The sequence below is a fragment of the Neophocaena asiaeorientalis genome, unplaced genomic scaffold (assembly GCF_003031525.2).
Source record: "Neophocaena asiaeorientalis asiaeorientalis breed wild unplaced genomic scaffold, Neophocaena_asiaeorientalis_V1.1 scaffold44, whole genome shotgun sequence".
Taxonomy (NCBI): Eukaryota; Metazoa; Chordata; class Mammalia; order Artiodactyla; family Phocoenidae; genus Neophocaena; species Neophocaena asiaeorientalis.
In genome coordinates this window covers 852,715-865,359 of record NW_020173678.1, presented here as the reverse complement: position 1 = coordinate 865,359, position 12,645 = coordinate 852,715, and the positions used below count along the sequence as shown (strand labels likewise).

The 12,645-nt window shown below is 42.0% G+C and overlaps 1 protein-coding gene across 2 annotated transcripts in view; it reads right to left on the bottom strand.

Moving 5' to 3' along the window:
• CAMSAP2 (calmodulin regulated spectrin associated protein family member 2) overlaps positions 1-12,645 on the bottom strand; it is a 95,906-nt gene that overhangs the window by 16,131 nt on the left and 67,130 nt on the right. The window contains exons 5-8 of one of the 2 annotated variants that reach the window (XM_024749638.1): positions 8,778-8,919; positions 8,343-8,482; positions 4,115-4,223; positions 1,746-1,830 (exon numbers count right to left, since the gene is read on the bottom strand). In XM_024749638.1, the coding sequence (XP_024605406.1) occupies positions 1,746-1,830; positions 4,115-4,223; positions 8,343-8,482; positions 8,778-8,919 (476 nt within the window). The remainder of the gene's footprint in view (positions 1-1,745; positions 1,831-4,114; positions 4,224-8,342; positions 8,483-8,777; positions 8,920-12,645) is intronic. The other variant, XM_024749640.1, reaches the window with a different exon arrangement.

Genomic DNA, 12,645 nt, shown 5'->3' with positions numbered 1-12,645 from the left:
CGTAAACCAAAAAAAAAAAAAAAAAAAAAAAAAAGAAATGAAAGGATTACACAATGACTCTTCAAGGAAAAGGATTCAGACATCCATCTGGTTATAGGAAGTTCTTCTGCTGGGAGAAAGGAAAAAGGTAGCCACTCAGATATCTGAGAGACAGAGAAGGGATGAGTCCTCCAGAGAATCTTAAGACATTTCCCAGTGTCAGAAAGGTGGAAGATCGTCCACTCAAGTTCCTAGAAATAATAATCATGGAATAACCTAGTCTTTAACTGGAAAGTTTCAGAGGTTTTAAAGATTTAACAGTACAAGAGTTACGACCCAGAATACTGAGTGTTTTCTAAATTTTCAGGGAAGGAAATGCCACTATCTAACCAACCCAGGAAAGCACTGAGGAAGTAGCGTGTCCAAAGAAGTTTCCGACGGGATAAAACAGAGACGCTCCTAGATCAGCCACATTCTAACCTAATCCCTTTGTGGTAAATCTCAGGGGTGGTTACGAAATAGAAAACTTAGTGGAAGTAAGAAAATTTATAGGAGTCAATCAGAGGGTAAGGGAAGGAAAATGCCCTCTTAATCTGAAGGAAATACTTAGCGAGATGAGAAGTTCACAGCGCTAAGAAGCCCTACCAAAGGCAGTAAGAGTACTGTAAGGGTTCTGTCCATGCTCATTAGCACACAGTGGAGAGAGAAACTTCTTAGATGTGAGGAGGGGGTGACAACTTCAGTACAAGTTCATATTTCATGCAGAAAGATTCAATTTCTTACTCATAATTTTTAAAATGTATTTTTAATAGATCTGCTTGAACTTCTAAAAAAAAAAAAATCCCAAAATACATCCGTTTTAAACTTAAAATAAAAATCAGGTAAGTTAGGGAGCCCAAAGTCGATACACATTTTGGGTTCTAATAAATACGCATTAAAAGTGCTTATAGGGGGCTTCCCTGGTGGCGCAGTGGTTGGGAGTCCGCCTGCCGATGCAGGGGACGCGGGTTCGTGTCCCCGTCCGGGAAGATCCCACATGCCGCAGAGCGGCTGGGCCCGTGAGCCATGAGCGCTGAGCCTGCGCGTCCGGAGCCTGTGCTCCGCGACGGGAGAGGCCACAACAGTGAGAGGCCCGTGTACCGCAAAAAAACAAACAAACAAAAAAAAAGTGCTTATAGGATCTGCTGAAAGACATTTTTAAACAAATGAATGTCTCTATCACATACTTGGGTCAGAAGTCAGGATTACCCTGCTATTAAATGTTCACTTTGCTTCCAATTCAGTTCCTGATACTAAGAACTAAAGCATGAGATAAAGATTCAACAGGACAAAAAATATTCCACTGTGCTCTATGAATAGCTACAGTAACCAGCAAACAAAACAGTAGGGAAAACTGCCTCAAAGATTAAAAAATTATTAAAAAATGGAAAATTTAAAAATCTCCCCCTGGCCCAAGAGTTACCTATCGTTTAATTAAGCATCATATAATCTCAATTATAAACAAGTTGTGCAGCAAAAGTTTAGTTTTAGGCTGATTATTTGGACCTTCGGATAACATTCCCCCACCTTTCAGTGTGATTCATAAAAGCCTATTTATGAAACATTCATTTCAGTGTAAATTTCAATTACGGTGTTGTTAAAACAGGCTTTAATAGGGTAAGTTAATTGAAACTTACTTAGTTCAAAGTCCAACTGAAACTTTAAAAACTCTAATGTAATAAGATTTTGATTTCCTGAGTGAATGGAATCAATGTTCTGGACTCTACCTTGGGGTGAAGTCAGAGCTGTCCAAGGCGTTTCTCTGGGCAGCAGTTAAGACAGGAGCTGAGGGCAGATCGTCCACAGGTTCAGCTACAGGAAAGGAAAAAAACCCTCAGAATTACATAGTTAGCATGTTTCCAACACTGCTTCAGGAATTATGAGCCACAAATAAATGTTTACGTTTAACCACAATTTTCCTTATTACTTATAGAGAAATCTTAGCGTATTTAATTTTCTCCTTAAATAATTTTCAAAAGGACAGATTTTCTTTAAACTGTTCTTGGAAGTGTTCTGGCTTAAAAAATCCACTTGACTGGGGCTTCCCCGGTGGCACAGCGGTTAAGAATCCGCCTGCCAATGCAGGGGGCACAGGTTTCAGCCCTGGTCTGGGAGGGTCCCACACACCAAGGAGCAACTAAGCCCGTGCACCACAACTACTGAGCCTGTGCTCTAGAGCCCGCAAGCCACAACTACTGAGCCCACGTGCCACAACTACTGAAGCCCACGCGCCCTAGAGCCTGTGCTGTGAAGCAAGAGAAGCCACTGCAATAAGAAGCCCGCGCACCGCAACAAAGAGTAGCCCCCGCTCGCCACAACTAGAGAAAGCCCGCGCGCAGCAACAAAGACCCAACGCAGCCAAAAATAAATAAATGAATTTTTAAAAATCCACTTGATTAAGGCTAACTGGGAAAAAAAGGCTTAATATAAGATAAATAAACGTATTTAAAACAAAAATAAACGAGTGTCTAATTTTGCTAAAAGCTTTCACAGAACTTCAGTTACACATGGTCACTTTTACATCTATGAAATAGTTGGTATTTTGGTAATCGATTAGAGACAGAATTTCATTGGTTAGTAATTAAAACCACTGGTATAGTTTACATTTTTGTAAATAACGCTCATTTATTTTTTGCTTTGGAGGCCTAATATAACTTACAAATGGGCAAAGTATTTGAATATTTTATAAAACATGGTACATGAATGTCTAATAGTCCATTACAATATTTATTGGAAAAATATATGTAAAACCTCTGCAGGATACAACTTCACATCCACTACAGTGGCTAAATTAATGACTGATAATACCAAGTGTTGGCAAGGATTTGAAGTACCTGGAACTCTTCTTTTTTTTTCTTTTTTTTAATTAATTTATTTATTTTTGGCTGTGTTGAGTCTTCCTTGCTGCGCTCAGGCTTTCTCTAGTCGCGGCGAGCGGGGCTACTCTTCGTTGCGGTGCTCGGGCTTCTCATTGCGGTGCCTTCTCTTGTTGCAGAGCACGGACTCTAGGTGCGTGGGCTTCAGTAGTTGTGACACGTGGGCTTAGTTACTTAGTCGTTCCACGGCATGTGGGATCTTCCAGGACCAGGGCTCGAACCCGTGTCCCCTGCATTGGCAGGCAGATTCTCAACCACTGCGCCACCAGGGAAGCCCAGTTTACATTTTTGTAAATAACGCTCATTTATTTTTTGCTTTGGAGGCCTAATATAACAGCTGCTGAATATTTTGAATAGTGGGCTTCACAGATGAGATCACACAAGCGACGTACGTGAAAACTCTATGTTGACGGTGAAAAGCTGTACAGTATCGTTTGTGGTAAGTACTGAAGACACCTGGCTTTACGCAGTGGCCTTCGGCAAGGGCCTCAGCTGCTCTCTAGGTGTGCCTCGTTACATGACAGCTCTGCCCTAAGCAGCTCGGAGGCACAACAGGTTAAACACTCATTTCCTGCTATGACGGGGGCAGGTTCTCTGGTGGGCCCACACTTACCATGTGGGACTGATTTTCCCCTACAGAAATAAAACTCTGGTCCTACAATGGAAGCTGATGGAAAATTTGTTCTGCTTCAGAGAAAATACAGAAAGATGTTTTTCCCTTCATTTCCAGAGACCTTTACAGTAACTTACCCCTTTATTTCTTACCAGTGTCCTTATTATGATCAATCAATAGATCGTGGTACTGTAGCAGTCACAAAACCTACTAGGGTTAAAAATAAATATAACAAAAGCCCCTTTATGGTCTAAGGGCAAGTTCAAATTACAGATTAAAGCCGAGCCATGATTTGAGTGGCTTCTGGGCAACAGTGTTAAAAACTCAGACTCTAACAGGGAACAAAAAGCTAGGGACGGGGGTAAAAGATGCAAAGAGGAAAGTGGGAAAACAGTTAAAGCTAAAAGTTCCACAGCATAAGCCGTGGAAGGCAGGGCTATTCTTGCCACCCCCTTTTCCTCCCCTACGCCACGTCTGTCACGGAGAATTTAGTGGCTTTAAACGTTGAGAGAGAATTTATCAAGGCTAGACTGGGAAACAGCAACAGGCTTCCCTGTAAAAGAATAACCGGGTGAGGCTATCCGAACGCTCCATCCTGCTTGCTTACGGGAACACTGATCACCTCCTTGCGGACGAGCATCGCGGGGCTGGACGAAGGAGGGCTTCACGACCTCAAACCACCAGAAGAGCTCCGCCATGAACACCAGGTAGTTACTCTGTGCGAGAGGCAAGAAGTTAGGAGAGAAAGCAGGTAACGCCCGACCAGAAAGCAATGACAGAGAGTTGCCTATTAAAACACAGCTCGAAATAGCACTCACCCATCCCATCCTTATCTCCCTGAATGGCAGCCACCTTCCCGTGCACAAAGCAAACCTGGGAGTCACCGCGACACCGGCCTCTTTCTCCCCTCATACCCGATTCACCGCCGAGGCCTGCAGGTCTGCGCCTCAACAGCCCTGGAATCCACCCACTTCTCTCCCCCTGCATCGTCACTACCCTCACTCAAACTGTTCCCGCCTCCTGGTTAGCACGCAGTCATTTCTTCTTCGGCTTATGAAGCCAAACTTTTCAAAATGCAACACCCCTTCCCCCACTTGCCCTTGCCCTTGGGAGACTGACTATAGCTTACAAGCGGGTACCTGACTGGGTCCCTTTTCAGTTTCCCCAGCTTCATCTAATACCATATTCTCCAGGGTTCCCCATCTTACCCATTAGACTATATGGTCAAAAGGACAAAGCTGTGCTCGCCACTACATCTTCAGTGTTTAACACAGTGCCTCGTACATAATCGATGTCCAATAAATATGTATTGAATGAACATATAAATGAATGAATAAACGTATTACAAGAAAGGCCAGTCCCTGGCAAAGCATCGAAATGTTGATGCGGAATATCTCTGGGTAGTGCGATGACTGTGATTTATAGTTTTTCTTTATACTTATCTCATCGTGTACTTTCTAAAACCAAAGTATAAAATTATATCTAAAGCACTGGTGCTAGGTTCCAGCTCTACTAGTACAGTTCATGAAAGCTATGTATATCTTTTGGAAAAACACTGTTTAAGTACCCCATAATTGTCCGTTGATAGGAAATTAATTACTATCTTAAGGACCCTGGAGCTCGACATCACTAATCATCAGGGAAACGCAAATCAAAAGCACAAGGAGATTACCAGCTCACACCTGTCAGAATGGCCGTCGTCAAAAAGATAGGCAATAACAAAAAAAAAAAAAAAAAAAAAAAAAAGATAGGCAATAACAAGCGCTGATGAGGGTGTGGAGAAAAGGGAACCCTTCTGCATTGTTGGTGGGGATGTAAAATGGTGCAGCCACTATGGAAAACAGTATGCAGACTCCTCAAAAACTTAAAAATAGAACCACCATATGATCCAGCAATCCTATCTGGGTACATAAGCAAAGAAAATGAAAACAGATCTCTTGAAGAGATATCTGCACTTCCATGTTCACTGCAGCCAAGACATGGAAACGACCCTAGTGTCCACCAGCAGATGAATGGATGAAGACGTGGTGTACGTGCAGCCACGAGGAACCAGGGGAGTCTGCCATCTGCAACCACACAGACGGATCTCGAGGGCACTGTGCGAAGTGAAGTAAGTCAGACGGAGAAACACAGACACTGTACGGCATCACTTGTATGTGGAATCTGAAAAAGCCAGACCCACAGAAACAGAGAACGTAGTGGTGGTTCCCAGGGACCGGGGTAGGGGAAATGCGGGAGTACTGGTCAAGGGTGCAAACACCCAATTATAAAATGAATACGTTCCGGGGATCAAGTAATTATAGTTAATGATAACTGTATTATATCCATGAGAATTGCTGCAAGAGTAGATCTTAAATGTTCACAACAAAAATGGTAATTCCGTGACGTGATGAGGGTGCTGACTGATACTATGGTGATAACCATTCTGCCGCATGTAAGTGGATCAAATCAACACGCTGCACGCCTTCAACTTATACGATGTTATATGTCAATTATGGAAAAAATTTATTTTAAGCACCTTGGTAAGATAACTGTCCTAATAACAGAATTGTACTGTGTCTGGCCACTAGATGTCAGCATAGTAAGCAATAATTTTCCCAGTAACTAGTTTACGAAGAGAATGTCTTTTAAACAGCAATAAATCTGTCACCAAGTTCCTGGAATGGTACCAGATCAATTTCATTCAAGAGCTCTTCTTTCCTTCTTTCACTTAAGACAGCCACGCAGCTCTACGTTAACGTTCTTAAACACTGTAAATGATATCAAAGAATACAAACATACGGAACATAGAATAAAAGTAGAAGTATGCTTTAACTCCTCTCCCTCAAATCCTAAGACTGCAGTCAGAAGAAACCTCTGTTAACAGGTCCGTGTTTGTCTCTCTACAGACCTTTTCCCACGCCTCTGTATGTGTGTAGATGTGCATACAAACAGAAAAAGGATTTTTAAAATATATGTAAATTGCATCATGCCGTATATAATGTGTGCTCCCCGCACGCTTCCCTTAGTAACTCCTAGCGAGCTTTCCGCATCAGTAAGATACCCCTGCCTCCTTCAAACAGCTACTTCACAAGACGTTTCAAGTGTGGCCCCCCTCCCAAGGTGAACCGCTGCCAACTCTTCACCACCACGAACAATCCTTATACGTCCTTCTGTGTACTTTAAATGCGGTTAGAGAATGCCCATCTGCCCTCTAAAAAGAGCACACCAGTTTACAAGTCCGCCACGAGGGGAAAAGAGGGCTCACTCCCTATTCCCCACAAACAGTTGTTACTCAAGTTAACAAATGACAAGGTGGCCAGCACCATGGACCGAGCAACCTCTTGCGGGCTTAGAGCCTTAAAATACTCATTTGAGGTCAAAACTGTGGTTCTAATAATTTAGCAGAGAACACAGAAAGTGACCAAAGTCTTCTCTGCAGATAAGTATCTATTTTTAAAGTGCCTGACTGAAGAAAATGTCTTTGTATCCGGATCATGCCCAGACTAAGTTGATCTAAACATCAGGGATATATGTTATTTATTGGAAGTCCAAGGTATACAACTTAAGCAAATGTAACCTTACAACTCAATGTATTTAATGAGGTCATTTTTTTTCTTTGAGACCTCAGTAAAAGTATTTAAAAGTTTTAATAGGAAGCGCCAGAAAAAGTATTAAGATAAATACGAAAATATCTCCTAACTTCCATTTTGGTAAAAATGGCAAAGTGTAAACATTCAAAATCAGTCCAGGTTTTTCTTGTGATGTGCTGGACACTGGGGAGTGAGCGCTATTCTGGTCAACAGGGGCAGTGGCTTATTCTGGAAACGCCGTTGCCCCTGGCTCCGTCAGTCTGCCTCGCGGTAACCGAGAAACGGGTACAGGAGAAAGAGAGAGACCGGAGAACAAGAATTTAAAGCATCACAGGGCACTAGCATTACGCTGGGAGGGGTCCTTTAGCAGCTTCTATGAAGGTGGGCATCGCAGGGACAATTAGGACTGACATAAAGCTGTTCCCCTCAGACTTCAAACAAATCGACTGTAAGATCATTTATTCCTAAAGCCTTTAAACAGAAGTGTTAACTTCAGGCAGGTGTACGAGAGCCGTGAACCTGTAGCTCAGAAGCCATCATGCCTTAGACACGCGTCTGTCTTCACCACTAGAAAGAACGCCCTAAAAGGACGGGGGCTGGGGGGGGGTCTTTTGTGTTGTCTGCTGAGTTATCCCAACCACCTAGAACACTCTGAGGCGCTCAATAAACATCTCTTGCGAGAAAGGCACTAAGCAACGGCCCCGAAGCTAAGAGGTCGTGTGACGTCCTGAAGCAAGGGACAAGTGTATAGCTAATAAATGCGATGACTTCCTAAAAGGTTCATTTCCAGATAACTGTAATATTTCCTTCCCTCTTCCTTTCCCAAGGCTTTGCCTCAAGTTCTGGGACCTGAGGGCCCCTTCTTCCCAGACAGAGTCCACAGTCCTGCTGAGTGTCCCGAGCGGCCACACCTCCCGCACGCTCCCCGCAAGCGGCAGCAGCCCTCCAGGACCCAGCAACGCTTACTGGCTCGTCCTCTATTTTGCTAACAACATCAGAACAACGGTTTAATTCTGTACTATGACATTAAGTTTAGCTTTGCGCTACAAAAGAAACCTGTAGCTGACAGTGTGGGTTTTTAAGAAATAAGAAATAAAATAAAATCAGCAGAAAAATCCAACAAAAACGATTTTTTCAAGAGTTCCTTTGCCTGAAATTACAGTTAATTTTGTAAGCTTAAAGCAGCTATACTGTTTATGTACCCGGTTATATGTTTTTTCGGCAAACCTGAACAAACAAAGGGGAAGAGGATGGTTGAAATACCTTTATGGAGGAAGCGGCGTACAGCATGTCTTCCAGGGCGAAATGGCAACACTGGTTCAAATATTCTTGGCAGAATTCTTGAATCAGCTGCAGATTATAGAGGCTATCAGCCAATGACATGGTTTCTTTCAGGCAAATATCTTCAAACAGGAAAAGAGCCAGGGTTAATTCTGATAATGTACATTTCATGTTCATTTTGTAATCATTGCCTTAATACAGATACACAACTACGTAGAATCTGTCTGAGCCACACAGGTAACGGCAGTGATCACTACACAGAGGCTTAGAGACCAAGCACTCCTTCGCTCAACTACTTCCTAGAACTATACATAAATGTTCTTCTTAAAAGAAGCCGTCATTACTTATTAAAGTTACTGTCTTAAATATTTCTTACCGTCTATCCGCAGTTTCGAGACATTTCAGTGGAACACTTACCTTCTAATCTGACGACACCAGGACAGTAAAAATGAATAAGGGCAGCTAACGCACAGCCATCCGAGCCGTCTTTCAACAAATTTTCTACCAACGGAATGCAAGGCAGTTGCTTAAGCAATGTCTGCTCTTTCCTGTAACGCGCCTACGTTAAAAAAAAAAAAAAAAAAAAAAGAGGTGAAAATGAATAAGTACTTAGCAACATACAGGAAAAAGACAGTATTGTAGATTCCAATGTATCAGTAATAAAATATAAGTCAAGAGAAATGAGAACTACTCACCAACATCCTTCTTTTCTAAACATTACCACTAGACCTCCCTTTACCAACAGCACTTTGGTTCTGAAGCCAAGTACTTAACGTAACATTACAGCGCTCATTTACGTGAAATTCACTTAGCCTAAGAATTTACATGTGAAAGCCTCACAAAATGGATTTTGAACATTTGTTATCCGAATCATCAGTTCTGCTCTTTTGCAGATGATGAAATTCATTCACTTTAAGGTTAGACTTCACGTAGACCACACGTTCTTACGTGGAAAGAGTGGGACTCGAGCTGAAAGAATGAGGAGAGGCATCAGAGTTGGGAGAGCGGGCAGAAGAATGTGAAACCATTCTTATAGGAAACGTGGCGAGAAGAAACATTACTTTGAGGAACTGGAATAACATTCAATACCATGGAGGTATTCTGGCCCCTCACCTGAACGCTGAGACAATGCAAATAAAGTGTAATGACTTTGCAACTGAAAAACACCCTCCTGGTTGAGGTTGCGTTAACCAATAACAGAGCAAGCGCGAGGGTTTCTGCTCCCTCGCAGAAAAACAGATGAGACTCCTGTTTTCTAAAGACTGGCTGGCGTGAGTGGATACAAACGTGTAAGGCGGTTCTCTAGAAATGAGACATGCTGTAGAACTCAGAGGTTACGAGAACGAGCTCTTAAGCCAGATGACCCAGGCTCAAGTCCTGGTTCTGCCACTTCTTAGCTCTGTGATCTTGGACAAGGTACTACAGTGCTCATCTCTCGCTTTTCCCACCTGTGAACTGGGGACGACCACAGTCCCTACTTCACAGCAGCACGGAGGACTACAGAAGATGATGGACAGAAAGTGCGATGCACACACGGGCACACAGCGGGTAATCGCCGGTGGTCAGCTGCTACTAGCCATCAGCTCTCCTCAGGCCAAGAAGAGTAATGCCGAAGGCTTAATGAAGATGCACACTGAAGGGCTTTCTTAGCAAACTTTACAATTATAGTGGTTACTGATATTTAAATAGTTTTTTTTTAAGTAATCAAAACTAATCTTTCTTCTAACTCCATCTAACCTGATTACATCTCATAATTAAAATACAATTATGACATATAATACTCTCGTGAGAATAACAGAAAAATATTATAATTTACTGAAAGAGAAAATTTACTATTTGGTGGTGAGGTCAGATTTCCTCTAAATGATATCCCTCAGAAGAGCACACACGTTCAAGGAGACATTTATCCCTATTTCCCTGTCACTGGCTACTCAAGAGCAAGGGTCATGGAACATCTCTTCCTCCGAAGATTTTCAGAGGAGCTTGTTCTTATGAATCAGTGGGGACTAGACATCTGTGTTTAATGGTATGTTCCAAACTCACAGACTACCTATATTCAGAAAAAAAAAATCACACAGATACACTACATAAATTCTTTAATTGATTACTGACTTTTACATAATCCTTAGAAAACGTCCTCATTTTGCTGCTGGCAGACGGTTTAAAAATCAGCCATGAAAAAAGAGGAGAGAGGAGGGGAGGAAGGGGGAGAGAGAAAGAAATCAGCCGGTGGCCTCTTCCGGCCTTACGCTGCTGCCCCTCACACTTGGTAGTAAGCACCCTTCCAGGTCCTCTTGGGCCGGCTAGAAACAAAAGAGTCACCTCTTGGGAATCCCCTACATGGGCTGGGCTCAGGGCCAAACTTCCCAGATCTCCAGGTCTACCCTTGTTTTCGGCCCACGGTCTGAACTGGACTGAGCTGAGTGCCCAGAGTCGTGGAACAAAGAACTGAACCGTGTGCTGTGTTGTACCGCACCCCGCACAAGGCACACACAGACACACACGCACAGAGCTTCATAAGGCTGCAGCCACAGAGGCCCACGGCTTAGACCAATCAGAGGTTTATACGTGGCATGCCGAAACATCTTCCTGAAGGTTATATCCTAGGAGGGGCATCAGGTAAACCAACTTCTAATACTGAAGTCACGTGGGACTCCCTGAAAGTTCATCTGCGATTCACAAAGGTTACAGCGTCTTTTATACTCGAACATGCTCTATGCCTTACAGACTTACTGCTCTTTCTACAGATGGAGAAATCTGGCATCTAAAAGGGACATACTTTCTATCTTTCAACACTATGGTGCACTTCTAAGTTACATTTCTGTTTCTGAGGGTGTAAAATACTTAAGTGGTCTAACCCCCAGATGTCACCGTGAAAGATCAACTCTTCAAGTCAAACCAGAATTGAATCTAGCTCAGGTCCAGTGCTGGGAGGGACACAGAACCTGTCACTTCTTTATTACACAAAAAGTATCCTCTACAGTTCAGGCCAAAAGGAAAGGATCCTTTCAAAAAGATGACTTTACAATACAAATAATTTACATGTGCGATTCATATTCACTTTTACTAACGTTATTAAAACTAATGCAAATCTATATCCATACTTTTTTTGTTACCTAGTTACTGATGGTCTGTGGATACCGACAGACTAGCTCACACTTTAAATTATTTTTAAAGCTTCTAATCCAAAATTTGACTAGATTTTAAAAATCTTTCTGTTTTACATTATGATCAAAAACACCTTAAAATCCAATCTCTACTTGTGACTAACAGAATTATACGTAATGACCATATCGGCGAGACAGAAACGATACCATTCTACAATTACACTTCTGGAGAGCAAGTTGAAGAAGCTGTGCAAACTTACTGGAACCAATTTCCAAAACCATTTGGAAGGAGACTTCAGAGGAAGCAGCAGGAAAAAAGGGGAAGCAAAAGGTAAAGGGAAAATTCATCAGAAGTTTTTAAAATTAACAAGTTATAGTAAAGTTTCTGTTAGTGGAGTTCCAAGTTTATAGTTCTCAAAACATTTTTTAAATGTTAACACTTTACAATTTAGCTTAAACTATAGAGGTTCCTAACGATAAAGACCACCACCTTCCCTCCCCCCTCTCCTCTCCCAACATGGATGTGCGTTTTTAGGGTACCCAGGACACGCTGTGTACTTCGGCAGCAAAGAATTTTACCTCCCAGTTCTGGGATCACACATCACGTTAGAAACTAAATTTATATCACAAGAGGGAGTAGAGAGATTCTAGGGCTGGACTTGCAATCATTAAAACTCTTAGACATTAGGAGGCCAAGTCTGATAAGGTAGACTTCTTCCCGGAAGGAAAAGAAGAAAGACTGTTTCATAAGTGCATGAATAAAAGCAAATAACAATGTAGAATGGAACACAATGATCATTTCTTTTAATGACATAAAGAATTTCTTTCAATTAATGGGGGATAAAAAACCAGCTGGCAATTCTCTTCAGTTAGTATTTTTATAGAGTCTCTAAGGCAAGTAGCTACTAACACAAAGAGAATGTAAACGTTATTAATTTTACTATCTAGGGGTGTTCCAAAGAATATAATTTTATGTCTTTAAGAAGATGAATATACAATAAGCCCATAATTTCAGATAATACGAGCATAATTTGTAACTGGTTATCTTGGTATTTCCTAGCACAGTTCTCTGGCAGCCCTAAATAAATATTTGTTGAAGTGAACCAAACTAAATGGGGTCTGAGTTAAAATTCATATTCAACTTCTGTGCAGAAAGTTTTTCCTACAGAAATTAATAG